The following is an 18,598-nucleotide window of genomic DNA, read 5'->3' on the forward strand; positions in this document are numbered from 1 at the left end:
CTACCTTCAAGGAAAAACATAGTGTCATGGCACATTAAAAAATATATTTTCTGCCGCTTAATGGCATGGCTGCAGTCAGGGCGGTATGTCTTTTTCCTAAGGACCATAGAACCTCAACAATTCTTCAGGTATCAACCTCCCTCAACTGGATATCAATGACTAGCTGTCTACCATAAATCTTAAGGATGTGTGTACACACATTCCATTTCAGAAAAATTACAGGAAATTTCTCTGTTTTACCATTATCATTATCGAGTTCTTCATTTGTGTCTCTTGGCAGCTCCAATAGTAATCATTTATTTATTTATTTTATTTAAGACTTTTTATATACCGGAGATCATGTACTAGTACATGCCTTGTAGTAGTTCTTGCTCATCTAGGGCTATACAATGTATTTGTTTATTGCTACTTAGTCAACTGGTTCATATAAGGCTGATCCTTTCTACAAATTCATTATTCCACTTTTCATATGATGAGAACCGTTCAATCTTTCAGATTCATCATCAGTTTGCTAAAACCCAATATAAAATCCTCTCATATGGTCAATGGTGTATAGAAGTCTATCTTGATGAAACACAAGGGAAAGATTTTCTTTCTTTACACACAGCAAGAGTCTTCAACAAAATTCTGACACGCTTAAAAAAAAAAAAAAAAAAAAGTTACAGCTTACCGTTTTACATGGATGTTAGGTCACATGCTAGCAACAATCCATGTCATCCCTTTCGTATGCCTTGCCATGAGACCAGCTCAATGGCATCTAAAATTCCAGTGGAACCAGCATCTCCCAACTACTATCTTACATCATGCAAATATCTACCACGCTATTCCATTCTCTCACATAGTGGTGGAAGGAACCCTGGTAAATATCCTAATGTACCTCACATGCCTTCCAATTTGGTATAAGGCTAACCCTAGAGGAATATCCCTAAGCACTCCCAGGTCCCCACCTAATTATATCAAATACAACTAAAAAGCCATGCTAACAGACTCAAATAGGTAGGAATGTATCCACGTTTATTTGCAGCTTCCAAACAATAAACATAATGTTTCATAATATTAGATAAGATAAATCATCACACATTATTATGACAATTTCAATGACCCAGTCTAGCCTAGACCTGTTACTATTCTATATGGTTAGTTTCTGGTAAGTCTATTCACCTTCAAACATCTTATTATTGCCCTTTTAGTGTATGGTCAGCTCTGTTTTAGAAAGGAAGAAGTACAAATTCCACTCCTCATGGAAATCTCTCACTCATAATATGAAACTGGGAATTGCCAGCAGCCATCTGCTTGTCTCCAGAAGATGTCCTTATATCCTCTATGGATCTGTTTCTCTCTTTTTCTGCATTATTTATGATATAAAGAAAGGCAATCAATCAAATACTAAATAAACTAAACTAAAAATAAACTAAAGCAGATACTCTGAATGCTGCAGTAGTTGTGTCTGCTGTGGATCGTGTCACTAATACTATAAACCTGTATTGCAGCCTATGTTAGGCAGTGATGCAAAGCTGTTATTACTTCAGTGATGCTGCAAAGCTATGTGTGTTTTATTCAGTATCTGTCTTTTAGTTGCTTATAATTTTTTCAGCTTAATCAGAGGAAGTCTTGCCATAACATAACAAACTCTGTTCATGCAGGATAGTTGAACTTTTCCAGTTCTGCAAACTTGACTCACTATTTGCTAAATGTTCAGGACTTGACACAATTCACTTACTAACATAAAAAATTCAGCACTTTGAAAGATCAACAGATATTTAAGCTATCCTTGCAGTTTCTTATGTCCATCTTTGATTAGTTAAAGACCACTGATGTATATCTGGCATTTGCACAACTTTCGGCTAATTATCCAGTTCAGTTTGTGATTATCTAACCTACCATCTGCTGTAAGAAAAATGTTCCTTCCCTTCTCCCTTATTGCACAGAACAAGAAGTTCAACAGGAAGCTAAAACAAAAGCAAAAAAACATTTAGCTTCTAGACCAAGAAAACCAGGGTTTTGCTTAAAGTCAGCAGAATTCAAAGAAAGGAAAAGGAAGAAAAATTATCAAATCTACCTTTAAAAATGAATTGCTTACTTCAGTAATAAAAGGAATATATATATGTGTAAAAAACTGAGGCCAAAAAATACACTGGTCTTTAACAGTACTAATTTACAAAATGTTTCCAACCCGCTCAGAAGTATTTTCTTTCACCAGCATCAGTATCGGGTAACAGTAACTATAGATGCTTGGGGAGCTCACTTCAACCACCTATATTCTCAAGCAACCTGGCTGACAAAAGAAAAATTACTTCATTTGAATTGAGAGCCATATTTGGTGCTCTGAAGGTATTCAGTCCCTTGCCAAAGAATAACTGTATCCAACCCGACAACCAAGAAGCCATGTTGTAAACCAACAACAGGGAGGGACAAGCTCGTTCAATTTTTATCAGGAAGCCTGCAGGATTTGGAAGTAGGTAATTTCCTAAAGAATATATTTTCATTATCTTTTAAGGAGAGAAAATAAGCTAGCAAACATAGTACGTCACCAGTTACAGCCACATGAATGTCATTAGATAATTGAGTAGCCCAGGAACTGTCCCACCTCAGGGGCATTCCAATGATCGATCTATTTGCAACACCATTAAACAACAAAGTTCCCATGTATTGCTCCAGGATACCAGCATAAAACAGCCTGCTGGCAGACACTTTCTCAGTTCCATGGAACCAAGGACTGGTTTATGCATTTCTCCCAATTCCAGTTATAACCAAGGTCCTTTAGAAGAGAAAGATCAAATGATTTTAATAGCTCCATTATGGACTTGCCAAGTCTGGTTACTATGACTACAATGCCTAGCTGTTCAAAAACCTGTAAGTTTGTGCATTGCAAAAGAATCTCCATCAATCCAGTTAATTTTGTTATATCAGGATTGCTGTTTAATGTTTTCGTAAATATTTATTTCTGATGTCATAAATATTCCTGTAAAACTTTCTTGTTAAAAGGAGTTTAAATACAACAGGAGAAAGATATATGATTCGCTGATGCTTTCAATATGGCCTGTAAATGGAAAAACAATATTTGACAGACATAGTATATATAGTATATATGTATAGCATGTAGTAAAACTAATCCAGCATTCCATATATATACATATTTTTCTGTTTCAGGAATCCCTGCCTCCCTTAGTTGGTGCTGGAATTCAGGTGAAGCTGTTGCGTTTGTTTCTCATAGAGGTCCCTTATACATTTGGACTATCTCAGGGCAAGATAATGGGGTAGCTGTTCATAAAGAAGCCCACAGTTTTCTGTCGGACATTTGCCTGTTTAGATGGCATCCAAAGAAGAAGGGAAAAGTAGTGTTTGGACACATTGATGGGAGTCTCTCTATTTTTCAACCAGGTAAAATTATTTTTAAATACTACATATTCATCCAGTTATAATACACATTTATTTTTAAGGATGTTCAAGGGCTTTCATTTTGTTGTGTCCTTCTAAAGCAAACGCTAAGAACATAAGAACAGAAGAAAATGCCATACTGGGTCAGACCAAGGGTCCATCAAGCCCAGCATCCTGTTTCCAACAGTGGCCAATCCAGGCCATAAGAACCTGGCAAGTACCCAAAAACTAAGTCTATTCCATGTTACCATTGCTAATGGCAGTGGCTATTCTCTAAGTGAAGGTTATTAGATGCTGTAACTTTAATTTCAGTGGTGTATTCATTCACTTCTTTTTAGTAGTTGTAAGCATTCAACAAGATGTTGTAAACTGCCTCTTAAGGTTCTTTCAGGTTTAAATGTAACAGTTGAGAATGTATTTTATACAGATAATCTGTAGAATTCATTTTCAGAATCAGCAGTAATTATAAAATAGGCCTTGAAAGTTTTATGAAGGTGCAGTACTGAGGGAATGCACAGCTTTCTAGGAAAAGTGCTGAATTATGGAATTCCATCCTGTTGTCCCTTAGATTAGAAAAGGCCTCCTGCTGAGAGAGGAGACAGTAGTACTAATTCAAAACAAGGGTTCTTAGATAACTGTACACACAGACTGAACTCTATAGGGAATTTTTTTTCTTCCTAGTTTAAACTGTTTGCTTCATGCAGGCCTGGATTTAGTGCAGAGTTTTACTTTGTTTTCTCATGGCCAGGAGCTAGAACTTTTTTTTTAATTTAAACCCTTTTTGTGCCCGGAAGCCAAATCTTTTGCAGTTTAAATCCTTACTGTGGCCAAGCAGCAGACTGCGTCCTCCTAGACCTGGATATTGAGAGAAGTTGTTGTTGGAACTTGGAAGAAAATAACATTTATTTTGCATTCAAATCACTGAGCTCCACTTCAGAGTGTACTGGAAGAGTGTGACCTTCACATATGGTGATAGCGATAGAATGTTATTTCTTGGAGCCTGTCCACGGGGACAAAGAGCCCAGTGCTGTTTTTTGTTTGACTGTATTATGATTAGAAATTCTGTAATATTATTATTGATCAGTTTTTGCTTTTTGTTAATATTGTGAAAGCTATAAATAGTTTTAAAAAAGATAAGAAATCAGAACTTCGAGTCTACCTTTACCAAACAGCATGCTCTCAAAAGTCAAATTGTGGCTGGGTAAAAAAAATAAATAACCTTTCTGGTGCAGTACCGAAATGCCTAACTTAAAAACATAAAAAAGGAACTCTACCTCTCCTTTGCCATAAAGTCTTGATTATAAAAAAATAACTGGAAAAAGGTAAATCTGATGAATTATCCCTTGGGCTTGCTAAAAGGCATTTCCTATGTCCTTGGAAAACCTCTGAATAAAAAAGAGGAGTGAATGCCAGAATAAGGAGGAGATGCATTTTTTGCTCTACAATTTTTTTTCAAATCTTGGCCACTGTGGGAATGGTTGGTTCACAGCTATTCCTTTCCTCTCCTCCTGCTCTACAAAGATATATGCTGATAGGGTCAAGGGCATAGCTGCATTTTCTTCAACATTTATTCAGTGAGCATGAGTTGTGCATTTGCACAGAGAAAAATAGCTTTAAAACATGTTCTCCAATGATATATTTGAATATTGAGAAAACCAATCCCTCATACCTCTTTGGGTAGATTAATGTTTTGTAATTAATATGTGCATTTTTTTCCCTGCCAAAGATAGTAACATACGGCAGGAAAGGATAAAATGATTCATCCAGTCAGCCCACCAAGTTTCTTATGATAGTATCTGCCACACCATGCAGGTTAAATATATCTCACAAAGTAGTTTCACAATGATTGAAAAACAGGTCTAGTTATGGGTATCCGAGAGATTAAAAACAATATCTGAAGAAGGATCAGCATTTTGACAATCTTGACTCTTCCCTACCAAGAAACAGCCATATCTTTGTTTGCCCAGATCTATCTAATTACTTCTAACAATTTTCAATAATTTCTATTGATATAAAAATGTCTAATCATTCATTATTGTTACATCTAAATATTTAAAGTGGTGTCTACCTGACTACCCTTGTTGGCAAGAGCAATTTTTCTATCCCCAGATGTCTTACAGGCCATTATTTTGGCCTTAGTAAAAGTAACTGAGAATCCCGAAATTAAACTAAAACTACCATACAAATCTATTAACTGTGGAATCGAAGCAGTTTGATCCATTAAATATATTATAAATAAATAAATATTAGATTATAATCCACATACAAAATTATGGACTGTTTCCTCCCCTACTGTAATCCCCAGAGTTATCCCTATTTTCTTTTCCTTAGGCAGCAAGTGACTCAACTGCTAGGACACAATGTTGATGGGCAATTTTGATGCATGCTCTGCACTAAAGAGAAAGAAGAGGTTCAAACATTAGTCTTCATCACAGTCAAAGGAGCAAGATAAGAGTCTTAACTCAGCCAATAAAAATGGCCCAAAACTAAATTTAGGCAAAATCAAAACAGTGGAAGACCAAGCCATCGAAATATATCCGAGCAGGAGAGGAGTGATCACAGATTCAGCTGTCCATAGTTTTAGGAAAGTTTGGGTACAGATCTGAGGTTCCTCTTGATGCAGCTAGTTCAAAACACTATCCATGGCAGGGGACCATTTATTTGGATTAAAAACACAGTGTTTGTGACAAAGCATCATACTTTAATAAATTTTTGTACCAGTGTTTTACTAAAACTGTGGACAGCTGAATATGTGACCACTCCCTCTCCTGCTTGAATATATTTTGATGATTTGGTCATCCACCATCTTGATTTTGACATTGTTACTGTGATGTTGTTGAATGGCATCTCTGAAACATCCTGACACTTTCAGCTATTCTGATGAAGTGCTAACATCTTTGTTTCGGAAGCATCTCTTTTTGCATGTCCAACTACAGAAACTCCTGCTGTGTCCTGGACTGATGATATTACTTTACAAAAGTGGGCTACCCAGGTAGAACTTCGTGGCGACTCTTATTGAGTATTGCAGAGTCTGGATTCCCCGTGGACTCCTTTAGAGAACCAAAATTTCACTCTGACAATTCTCTGTTCTTTACATGTTGGAACCAAATACTCAATAAATGTGTTTTTGACCTTATGATCCTTATTGTTGAGAGAACGAAAAAGATGGCTTTCACTCTTGAAGAACAGGTCCAGCTACAAATTGACATTTTCAAGCTTCAACTTCCCGTCGACTCTTTCACTGCTCAACTTGTGGACTTTAACTCCAAGTTGGACACCATTATGACTGACATGAGTGTGAACCTTTTATGCTGTGGCGTAGTTGATGCAGCCGCGTAGGCGAACCTATGAAGCCTACACCAACTGCCGGCAAACGCGCTCTGATGCAAGACAAGTTGGAGCATTCCCTGTACCAGCTGCCTTCCCCACAGGTTCAGCCCTTAGGTTCTGGCAACTGGCAGGACTTTAGAGAGCAAGAGTCCAAGGGCAAACTGCAGACTGGAGGTAACGGGACAGGCCAAGGTTCAGGGCAGGTGGCAAGTAAGCATAGTCAGTTGCAAGGCAAGAGGTCAGATCGCATAATGTCCGGGGGTGTGCATTCTGTGCCCAGATGACCCCCAAGGGTAGCTGTACATGCCTTGATAAAATGGAGAAGTTATTTGGCTCCAGGAAGTCTGATCCCTCGAACTCAACTTTGGGGGCACCGACACCTTGGGGAAAAGAGGACCTGGTGGCTACCGGTCCCGTGTTATCTTCTCCTCTGCCAGGATCCTAGGTCGAATTAGGCACTGGGGACTGCCTCTTTCTATTTCTTCTTGTTCCAGGTCCAGATCTTCCCCATCTCCCTCGGCTCTGGGGTAAGACCAGGCCGAACATCGGGGGAAATTGAGGAAGCACCACCATCGGTTGCCATCCTCGCATGAGTCCAAGCTCGGGAAAGCACCGGCATTGGCCAAGATGCCCCTGAAGCGACCCCGGGCCGGGGAGGCATCATCCTCCACCATGGCCGAGGGCCCAAGGCAGTCCCCACTGGTTCCAGTGATTGGCTCCCCCCTCGGGGCTCCAAAGGGGACCTGGTCTCGCCTCCTCCTCAAGCTGTCTGTTATAAATCTCCTCCAGGAGAGGGGAGTTAGCAATCTGTTATAAATCTCCTTCAGGAGAGGGAGGAGTTAGCAATCTGATGTAAATCTGCTCCCCAGAGGGGCGGAGTTAACAATCTATTATAGATCTCCTCCAGGAGAGGGAAGAGTTAACAATCTTTTATCAATCTGCTGCTAGGAGTTAGCGATCTGTAGTAAATCACCCCGCCAAGGAGAGGAGTTGGCAATCTGTTATAAGTCCGCTAGGAAGTTGGCAACCAGTTATGGATCACTCCTCCAAAGGACAGAAGCTTAACAGGTGGTGGGAGGGACCACCGGCTAGGCTGGAGTATGGAGACAAACACAGATAGTTATTTTATTAGACAGGAAGTGGAACCACCAGAGGTGGCAGTAGTGAGCTGATGTGCCCGGCAGGGCTGAAGTCCCTCAGATACTGGAATTGCGGTCTCTGTGTTGCTGAGCTGTAAAGAGAGACTATAGGTAGTGAGTAGACAGGGTATGCTAGATACTTAACCAGTAGTAGATGATACACTCACAATTGTAGATATCTGTAATGGCTTCTATGTAATAGAGAATCTTCATCATATTCAGGAACAGGAACAGGAGCCGTAGGCGTGTACTGGTTCCTATATGCAGTCTGGAATGAGAACTCACAATATCTGGGGAGCAGATTTACATCAGATTGCTAACTGGCTAAAATTACACAATGTTGGGTTCCATATTAGGTGCTACAACCCAAGAAAGAGATCTAGGTGTCATAGTGGATAACACATTGAAATCGTCGGTTCAGTGTGCTGCAGCAGTCAAAAAAGCAAACAGAATGTTGGGAATTATTAGAAAGGGCATGATGAATAAAACGGAAAATATCATTATGCCTCTGTATCGCTCCATGGTGAGACCACACCTTGAATACTGTGTACAATTCTGGTCGCCGCATCTCAAAAAAGATATAATTGCGATGGAGAAGGTACAGAGAAGGGCTACCAAAATAAGGGGAATGGAACAGCTCCCCTATGAGGAAAGACTAAAGAGGTTAGGACTTTTCAACTGGAGACGAGACGGCTGAGGGGGGATATGATAGAGATGTTTAAAATCAAGAGAGGTCTAGAACGGGTAGATGTGAATCGGTTATTTACTCTTTCGGATAATAGAAAGAGTAGGGGGCACTCCATGAAGTTAGCATGGGGCACATTTAAAACTAATCGGAGAAAGTTCTTTTTTACTCAATGCACAATTAAACTTTGGAATTTGTTGCCAGACGATGTGGTTAGTGCAGTTAGTATAGCTGTGTTTAAAAAAGGATTGGATAAGTTCTTGGAGGAAAAGTCCATTACCTGCTATTAAATTCTTAGAGAATAGCCACTGCCATTAGCAATGGTAACATAGAATAGACTTAGTTTTTGTGTACTTGCCAGGTTCTTATGGCCTGGATTGGCCACTGTTGGAAACAGGATGCTGGGCTTGATGGACCCTTGGTCTGACCCAGTATGGCATGTTCTTATGGAATAGAAGAGAGTCTTTGGAGAGTTTTAGGAACATAGGCCCTCGTGGAGCGAGTACCGGTTCCTATCTGCAATCTATAATATTAATTCACAAGATATAGGTTTGCGATATAGGTTTGCGATAGCTTCTGAAATAGAAGAGAGTTGAGAAAGGGTTTTAGGAACATGGGCCCTCGTGGAGCAAGTACTGGTTCCTATCTGCAATAGTGACTCATGATCTCCGTACCTGTGATAACGTCTTAGACAGAAGGGAGTCTTTGGAGATTAGGAACATAGGCCCTCGTGGAGCGAGTACCGGTTCCTATCTGTTATAGAACTCACAGTATTCACGCCTGCGATCGCTTCCAGGTAGTAAGGAGTCTTCTGAGCATTCAGGGACGTAGGCCCTCGAGGAGTGAGTACCGGATCCCGTCTTAGCAATTTGAAATCGAGAAGAGAGAGCAGGGCCCCTGAGGAGCAGGTACCCCTTGGTAAATTTGTGGAGGCAGAGCAGCAGAGAAAGAATTCCCCTTGCTAACTCGATTCGTAGCTGCAAGCAAAGACCTTTTGAGTTGGAAGCGGATGACATCACTACGGGGGGATGCCCCCGAGGTTCACGCCCTTGCCGGTACAAACTCTGGAGCGCACGCGCCCTTACGTCATCAGGAACATGGCGGATCTGCAGCATCAGGCCAGCCCAGGGATTCCAGGAAGAACGGCGAGGAGAAGCCACGGCAGCATCTGTCCATCAGACCCGAAGGGAGTCACCACTAAGGTAGAGAGGGTGGAGCGAGGGCGAGAACAGGCACGAATACAACACTATCTTATCTTTGTCAGCGTTTGAGAGGAGTTGGAGCACAGAGGATGGTTGGTGGTTGGCCGAGCCCTACAAGGCATCGAGCCACAGGCACCATTGGGGCCACCTCTGCCAGAGCCTGCTTCATCAGTGCTAGCACCGTTGTTGGAGCTCCTTGGTGTGCTGCCGATGCAGCCATTGCTGATGCCTTGGGTAGAACTGATACTGCCTGCATCTGAGGCTATTCCGGTGGTTGATTCCTCGGGTGAGGGGGAGCTGTCGGGACCAATGCTTTCACGGAAGACACCACAGCTGACGTTGCCTGGAACCCTCTCCTTGGAACCCCTGGTTCCCTCGGGGCCCCCAGTTCCCTCAGTGCCTCAGGAAACTGCGGGGTCTCCAATGCCTGAGGGGATCTCAGAGCCTTTGGAGCCTCATCTTAAGGGCATAACTAGGGCTCCTGCACCGGGGTCCCTGGGAACCCTGAGTGAGGAGGACACCCCTTATGACCCCTGGGAGGATGAGGCATCCCTATACTCTTCATAGGATTCCGAGGACCTGCCCTCTGAGCCGTCTCCCCAGAAGGACTTGATATTTGCCAGTTTTGTGTGGGCCAAGACAGAGTCTACCATTCCAGCTCCTCAATGAGGAGGACTCCAGGCACAGTATTCTGGAGGTCCTCCAATTTGTGGATGCGCCCAAAGAGGTGGTGGCAGTATCGTACATGACATTTTCAAGGACTTATTTGTTCGGCTTTGGGATCACCCCATTTCAGTACCCCCGGTGAACTGGAAGACAGACGTGGTGTACCTAGTGCAGCCTACCATGTGTTTTGACCGGTGTCAGCTTCTGCACCAGTCTGTGGTGGTGGAATCCGCCCTCAAGAAAGCAAAAAGGTCTCAGACCCATACTTTGGCTCCTCCAGGCTGCGATCACAGGGCCCTGGATGCCCTGGGAAGGAAAGTCTTCCAGGGTTCCATGCTGGTGGTCCAGATTGCCTGTTACCAGTTATATATGGGCCAGTACTCCAGGAACCTCTGGAAGCAGGTTCAGGTTCTGGTGGAGCGTCTCCAGCAACAACTTCAGGAGGACTTCCTGAAAGTTGTCCAACAGGGCCTGAAGTGTGACAAGCAAGAGGTCGGGTCCGCCTAAGATGTTTTTGAGATGGCGGACAGAGTGGCTGCATCGTGCATAGGTGCCCAGAGGTGCTGGAATATTTTGTGGACTTGCCCTACACCAGAGTGAATCTCTTCGGAGATAAAATTAATGAGGCAGTGGCACAGCTGAAGGATCTTCATGAGAATCTCCAGCATCTCTCAGCCAGCACCTCTGACTCATGATCCTCTGGCAAGAAGTCCTCAATGACAAGACTTAGACATCCTTTTTACTGCCTGAGGAAATGCTACTCACTGGCAGTCAGGGCACGCCTCTGGAAAGTATGTACTCCTCGCACACAGCCAACGCCCCAGCAGAGCCCTGCCACAGGGTTTTGACTGGCCGTGAGGGAGTATAAACCAGCAACCCGTACCCTTGATGACAAACCCCCCAGTTGGAAGCTGACTGTGGTTTTTTGCAGACCACTGGCCAGCTATCACCTCAGACCAGTGGGTCCTATCCATCGTGCATCGGAGGTACAGGTTGAATTTTCAAAGGGTTCTTCAGACTCTCCTCCTTTCCCCTCTTGGGATATTTTGGAGAATCAGCAAATACTGTTGGAGCTCTCCGCCCTTATAAAGACCAAGGCAATCAAGCCCATTCCACCCTGTCAGTGAGGCAGAGGGTTTTACTCCAGGTATTTCCTGTTTCCCAAGAAAACAGGAGGCCTCCAGCCTATTTTCGACCTGAGAGCCTTGAACAAATTCCTAGTATGGGAAAAGTTCAAGGTGGTCTTGCTGGGTACCCTAATCCCTCTCCTGTGAAGGGTAGACTGCCTTTGCTCCCTCAGTCAGAAAGATGTCTATGCCCATGTTGTGATTTCCCATGTCTATCGGAGGTACCTCTGATTTGTGGTGGGCGAGGATCATTTTCAGTACCGAGTGCTGCCTTTCAACCTGCCGTTGGCGCTTTGTGTCTTCACAAAGTGCCTGCTGGTGGTTGGTGCTCACCTCCTGAGACTGAGTGCAGGTTTTTCCCTACCTGGACGATTGGCTCATCAAGAGCGGCACCAGGCAGGGTACAGTGCAGTCTACACTCCACCATTCGGGTTTTGGAGACCTTGGGTTTCCTGGTCAATTACCCAAAGTCTCAGCTGGTACTGTCTCTGCAGCTGGATTTCATTGGTGCCAGGTTCGACACAGCTCAGGCTCAAGCATTTTTGCCCCAGGACTGGGCACTCGCCTTAGTGTTTCTGGTGGCAACAATCTCTGAGTCGCAGGTCTCCGCGCACCATATGCTGCGGTTGTTGGGTCACATGGCAGCAATTGTCCATGTCACCCCTTTCGCTTGGCTATACGTGTACAGGGCGCAGTGGATGCTGTGGTCTCAGTGGCATCAGGCCACTCAGGACCTTCCGGAGCGGAGGAGTGACCTGGACGTGCACCCGGAGTCCTTATCATGGTGGGAGACCCCGTCCATCTTAGAGGTTGGGGTCCTCTTTCAGGTTCCCCCTGCTCAAGTTATCCTCACCTCAGATGCTTCCCACCTGGGCTGGGGAGCCCGATTTCTGGGTCTGCATACCCAGGATCGGTGGTCCACATGGGAGGAACAGTGTCAGACAAACTTTCTGGAGCTCCAAGCGATCCGGTACGCATTGTGGGGTTTTCGGGATTGCCTGACCAACAAAGTGATCCTTGTTCAGATCAACAATCAGGTGGTGATGTGGTACCTAAACAAGCAGGGAGTCTGAAGATCATTCCTCCTCTTTCAAGAAGCAGTCCATATTTGGTTGTGGGTTCTGTCCCAGGGCATCCAGCTCTGTGCCATGTAATTGCCAGAGACTAAGAATGTGGTGGCGGACAGCCTGAGTCATTCCTTCTGCCCCCACGAATGGTCCCTGAAGCAGGAGGTTGCAAATTGGATCTTCCGTCTCTGGGGGACCCCGGACGTGGATTTTTTTGCTTCCCCCTTCATAAAGAAGGTACATCAGTTCTGCTCCCTTTGACCGCCATTGTGGCAAGGGCCTCCTGTATGCGTACCCTCTGCTTCCACTGGTGTTGAAGACTCTCCTGAAACTCCAACAGGAACGGGGAACCATGATTCTCATCGCCCCCTACTGGCCGCGGAAGATCTGGTTCCCACTTCTGCAGGATCTCATTTTATGGGATCTGATCAGTCTGGGGACCTCCCCAGACCTCATCATGCAGGATCAGGGCAGACCACGCCATCCCAACCTCCGGGCTTTGTCCCTCATGGCTTGGATGTTGAAAGGATAACTTTTACAGGCCCTGAACCTCTCGGAGGATGTGTCTCGGGTCCTGGTAGAGTCCAGGACCCGAGACACATCCTCCGAGAGTACTAGGAAGTTCTATGGCCTGAAATGGAAGAGATTTTCTGCTTGGTGTGAGTGCCAAGGCGTAGACCTGTTCTCCTGCTCCACCTCGAAGTTTCTGGACTACCTTCTACACTCTCGGAGACTGGCCTGAAGACCATCTCCATCTGAGTCCATCTCAGTGCTACTGGGGCTATCTCCATGGGGTGGATGGGTCGTCCATCTCAGTGCAGCCTATTGTAGGGCGCTTTATGCAGGGCTTGCTTCAGCTGAATCCTCCCCCTCAGGCCCCTCTCTGTCTTCTGGGACCTCAACGTGGTCTTGGGCCACCTTATGAAGGCTCTGTTTGAGCCCCTGTGCTCCTCTGACCTGAAGTATCTGTCCTGGAAGGTCCTCTTCTTGGTAACGGTCACCTCAGCGCACAGTCAGTGAACTTCAAAGTTTGGTGTCTTAACCACCTTATACAAAGATATTTCACAATAGGGTGTTCCTGCCGAAGGTGGTGACGGAATTCCATCTGAACCAGTCCATCATCCTGCCCACCTTATTTCCCAGGCCACATTCACACCAGGGCAAACGGGCCCTGCACAGTCTAGATTACAAGAGAGCCTTAGCCTTCTACTTGGAGTGGACAGCAGGCCACAGGCAGTCTATGCAACTCTTTGTCTCCTTTTATTGGGAGTTGCCATTACCAAGCAGACTCTGTCCAACTGGCTTGCAGCTTGCATTTCTTTCTGCTATACACAGGAGGGACTATAGCTTGTGAGCCGTGTCAAGGCTCATTCTGTCAGAGCCATGCCAACCTCGGTGGCCCACTTGCGAGCAGACCCCGTAGATGAGATCTGCAAGGCTGCTTACAAACAATATAGGACAAACAGCACTCATCCAGGTGCCAAATGGCACAACAACCTAGTGCTGCTGCAACAGGGGGAGACAGCCTGAACCCGAACAAGGGCCTTAGGCTGTCTCCCCCTGTTGCAGCAGTACTAGGTTGTTGTGCCATTTGGCACCTGGATGAGTGCTGTTTGTCCTATATTGTTTGGAAGCAGACTGTAGCTAGGGGATTCGCCCATGTGTGAGGGCTACCATCCTGCTTGTCCCAGAATTGTTTACCTGTAACAGGTGTTCTCCTAGGACAGCAGGATGTTAGTCCTCACAAAACCTGCCCGCCATCCCAGGGAATTGGGTTTCATTATGTTTATTATTTTATTTTTCGTAAATACTATATTCTGAGGCCACACGGATAGTGGCATGCTTAGTGTGCCTAGTCAAAGTTCTAGCAACTTTGACAAAAGTTTTCTGTACCGGGCTCCATTTGATGATGTCACCCATGTGTGAGGACTAACATCCTGCTGTCCTAGGAGAACACCTGTTTACAGGTAAGCAACTGCTTTATCCATGGATGTCCTGACCATTAGCACCAAGGAAGAAAGTCACCTTTGACTCTTTGTCTTCCTCAGACGACTCCTCGGGTGACGAACTCCTGCACTCATCCTCCTCTGGCTCTTCTTTGTCTACAGTTCCCTCTGTCTTTTTTGGACCAGCATGCAGATTCCTGCCCACCCAGACAACAGTGATCCCATGGCTGCTTTCAACCACCCAGTGCTTCACATCTGCCAAGAATTACCAGATCTCAACATCTTCTGCAAAAGAATCCCTGGCACTGATATGTGCACAGACATCATTAGTTATCAATTTATCATTCTGGACCATATCACCAACTGAGACTGCACTCCTTTGCCTCACTATGATGCTTTTGATGCCTTGATGTTTTTTTCAGTGCTTCCTTCACATATTCTGGATTAGACTATTCTTCTCTACTCATCCCTCTATACCTGATGGTTCCAGAATATTGTGCAAGTCTCTTTGGCACCCACCTGACCAAGCTAATCCTTTGCTAGTATCTTTTGAGAGACTTATGTTTGATTTACAGAACTTTGAATCAGAACATCGATACTTTTTTAAAATTATGCCTAATTTGACCGCCTTGCCTTGACATCACTCCTGTCTGACAACAAAATTATCATTAAACTTGCATACAAGGGAGGTAGCATTATTATGGATTGCACTGCTTATGTGACCTTTATCTACTGACTCTGCTTTTGTACTATAGGATCAGATTTCTGCCATCATTCTCCAATTCATCAATGCTTACATCACAAGAAGCTAATTTTCTTACGATAGCCCCAGTATTGCCTGCGTATATACATCTCTATGTTTGAAGGCAGTTTTTGATCCTTCATTAGACCAAACATCCATAATGTTTTTATGGTATGGGATAGGTCTGAAATTCAATTTATGTGTTTCTAGACTAGCTCAACACTTTGAACTCATATCTTTGGTTCTCTGCAGTTGAACATCCATCTGAAGTTTCTTTCTTGGACATTGTTATTGATGAACTATGGCTGTTTTTTAATACAATTTTCAGAAAAGCCATTGACAAGAATAATTTATTATCACGTAATAGTTATTTCCTGTGCTCCTTGAGTGGACAGTTGAATCTGTGACCACGCCTCTCTTGCTCCAAAACGAAAGCCAGCATACTAACTAAATAGGGCCATTCAGTCATACAGAAAGCTTTTTCAGCATCAAATGAGACATTAGTGGGCTGATTTACCAAACACCTGATATTGTCAAACTCATATTGCCCTTTTATGAAACCTTCTTTGTCAGGATGCACTATTCTTGTGATATAAGTCGCCATTCCAAAACATAATAGTTTTGCAAAAAATGTATAATCCAATTGAACAAAAAGTTTGGCCTATAATTGGTTTACAACATGGGATATTTCCCCTGCTTGTGGATTATGGAGATTGAGGTATCGTAAAAGATTTTCAGGTAAACTAACTTTTATCAGAACTTCATTAATGATGTCTAATAAAATCGGAGCAAAACAACAACCCATGGATTGTCTTATGTAATTTTGTAAGCCACTTAGGACCTCAGATATAGTGGCCTATAACATTTAAAAATAAATAAATCAATCTTGTCCCGCCTCCCTTAATATTCTTTAAACTCTTAATTACCCTTTGCAGCTTCTAGTAAAAAGAAAGACTTATCAGTGAAGAACTGTGAATCCCCATCTATCGTTGGTAAATTTAAATTCTCTAACTACTGAGATATATAACCTTGATCCATTGTGTGCTGTGAAGAATATATCACTTTGTAGAACTCAGCAAAACATTCTGCCTTTGGATTAGGTATGGCTGTTTCAATCATTTTATAAGGTTTGATCTTATTGATTTTCTTTTGAATTTTCATCAGTTTATCATAGCATAGATTTAGCAGGTTTATTTGCATGTTCATCAAAGTACCATTTTCTCCTTTTCAGATCGTATGCCATATGAGAGCTCTCAAGTGCATTGATCCTATCCCCTGACATTAATTAATTTTTGCAGGATATCTTCTTTTATATTGTTTATGCACAGCTTCCAACTGTAACAGCTGAGCTTTAGGTGAAGCAATGTTATCTTGCTTTTGCTTCTCGACTGCCAAGAATAAGGGTGTGATTTGTCCATGAAGCACTGCTTTAGCAGATCCCATACAGTGAAAAGATTACAATTTAACTGTAATAAGGATGTTAAATATTCTCTCCAAGAATCAGTAAACTTTGCCTCAAAATCCTGGTCTATTAATCAACGTCTATTCATTGACCAACATTTGGGAGTTTCAGACTTCTTTAGGTCAACAAGGAGGGAAGTATGATCTGAGAGCAAAATAGATCTAGTATCACATGCTTTTGTGTATTTAATAATTCACATAAGATAAAGCAAAAATTGATATGTGAGTAGGATTTGTACACCAATGAGAAAAAATTATAATCTCTTCCCTCTCTATTCTCCTCAGTCCCCATTTCACACAGCTCTAATCTTTTAAAAAAGATTTTAACTGTTTGGTGCCACGTATATTCTCCAGTTTGTTTTCAGATCAGTTTGAGGAAGAGAATACATTTAAAATAAATCCCTTCCCAGGCACACATTTTCAGTTTGGGGGAAAAATCATTAAAAAATACAGATAATTCAAAATTTGGATCACAAATGTTAGCAAATTTAAATGTCAAGCCATTGTTTCCCTATTAAAATAACATACTTTCCATTTTTATCTATTACCTGCTCTTCGACTATGAAAGAATAATGTTTAGCTATTAGAATTACAACTCTTTTTAGAAATGTAGGAAGGAGAGTAACTTTGGCCAAAGCAATTCTTTTAAAGTATAATATGTTCGGGGGCAGATAGATGATGTTCTTGTAAAAATGCTATAGAGACTTCTGCTTTCTGTAAATTAGTCAGTAATCTTTTCCTTTTTGTTGGGCTATTCACCCCCTTAAACATTCCATGAGATTAGTTTTAAAAGCTATAATTTAAAATCAGGGAAGAAGTTAACTGTAAAGGAAAAATTTGAATTTCTGTTATCACTTGAGGAAGAGAATATTAGTTCTCCATAGTTAGTCAAGAAATGTATTGTTAGTCCAATAACAAGATATCACCTCATACCATGGAGGTCACAGGTAGGATACCAGCCTCCATCTCCCTCCCCTATCAACACACAATATAGAAACAGCAGCAGTCAGACACAAATCAGAGCTAGAGCAAGGATGAAAAAGAGCAAGAAAATAAATGAAAGAAAAAGAACATGAGTCTCATGATGCATACAAGAACAAAGGTCATCCAAATTAGTATTGGGTCAAACAGTAAAAGAAAAGGATATGTCCAGCAGATATCCAAAATAAAATAATAAACATAACCTGGGTGGTGGTGGCAGAGTCAAGATGGCAGGCAGGCTGTAGCTGCAAACTGGAGCTCCATGCGAGAGAATCCAGTCAAGGTTATCAAGAGGAAATAGAAACAAAGACCCTATTCAGATACATCATCGCTGATGGTCAACTCAATTGACTCATTTGTCGCCCATATCATACAGTTTATATTTTCAATGGGAGAGTAATTGGGAGAGATGGGAGTGTGTCTCTGCCTCTCATGAGATGTCCTTGAGTTCCAATGGGAGATCACCCTTTCCTCTCCACATTTGGTAGCAGCCAGTGTCAGCCAGTGTTGTCTCCTTGGGAAAATCATCTCAGTCTGATGATGCAGTGAGCTTGATATCGAAAGTGTAGATGGAAGCCAGTAATAATACCTGCAGTTATTTGTGTGGAAGCTATATCTGATCCCTTGAATCAGGGTATGGGAGAACGTGTTGTGTTGAGCTAGGAGCATCAACACAAGTGATGAAGGAAGAAGTGATGAGAATTTGTCTGTTTTTCTGTCTCTCTTCTCTCCCCCCAACCCAATTAAATGTGTGCAGGCTCCCTTGCTTAGGACTCCTCCTGATGTTTCATTGGGATAGGTTTGGGCTATGGTATCCCAAATGGAAGCCTCCTGCATTGGTTGTGTTTCTCAACTTTGTGACTTTACCAAAGAA

The 18,598-nt window shown here is 42.9% G+C and overlaps 1 protein-coding gene across 6 annotated transcripts in view; it reads left to right on the top strand.

Annotated features, from left to right (window-relative positions):
• The window catches only part of WDR17 (WD repeat domain 17), a 533,217-nt gene that overhangs the window by 165,099 nt on the left and 349,520 nt on the right, over positions 1-18,598 (top strand). For all 6 annotated transcript variants that reach the window (XR_003852810.1, XM_029578099.1, XM_029577946.1 and 3 more), the window contains one exon: positions 3,151-3,381. Coding sequence is in view for 5 of the 6 variants with exons in the window: in XM_029578099.1 (XP_029433959.1) it covers positions 3,151-3,381 (231 nt within the window). In the remaining variant the exon portion in view is untranslated. The remainder of the gene's footprint in view (positions 1-3,150; positions 3,382-18,598) is intronic.

Source organism: Rhinatrema bivittatum, chromosome 1 (genome assembly GCF_901001135.1).
Source record: "Rhinatrema bivittatum chromosome 1, aRhiBiv1.1, whole genome shotgun sequence".
NCBI classification, from domain to species: domain Eukaryota; kingdom Metazoa; phylum Chordata; class Amphibia; order Gymnophiona; family Rhinatrematidae; genus Rhinatrema; species Rhinatrema bivittatum.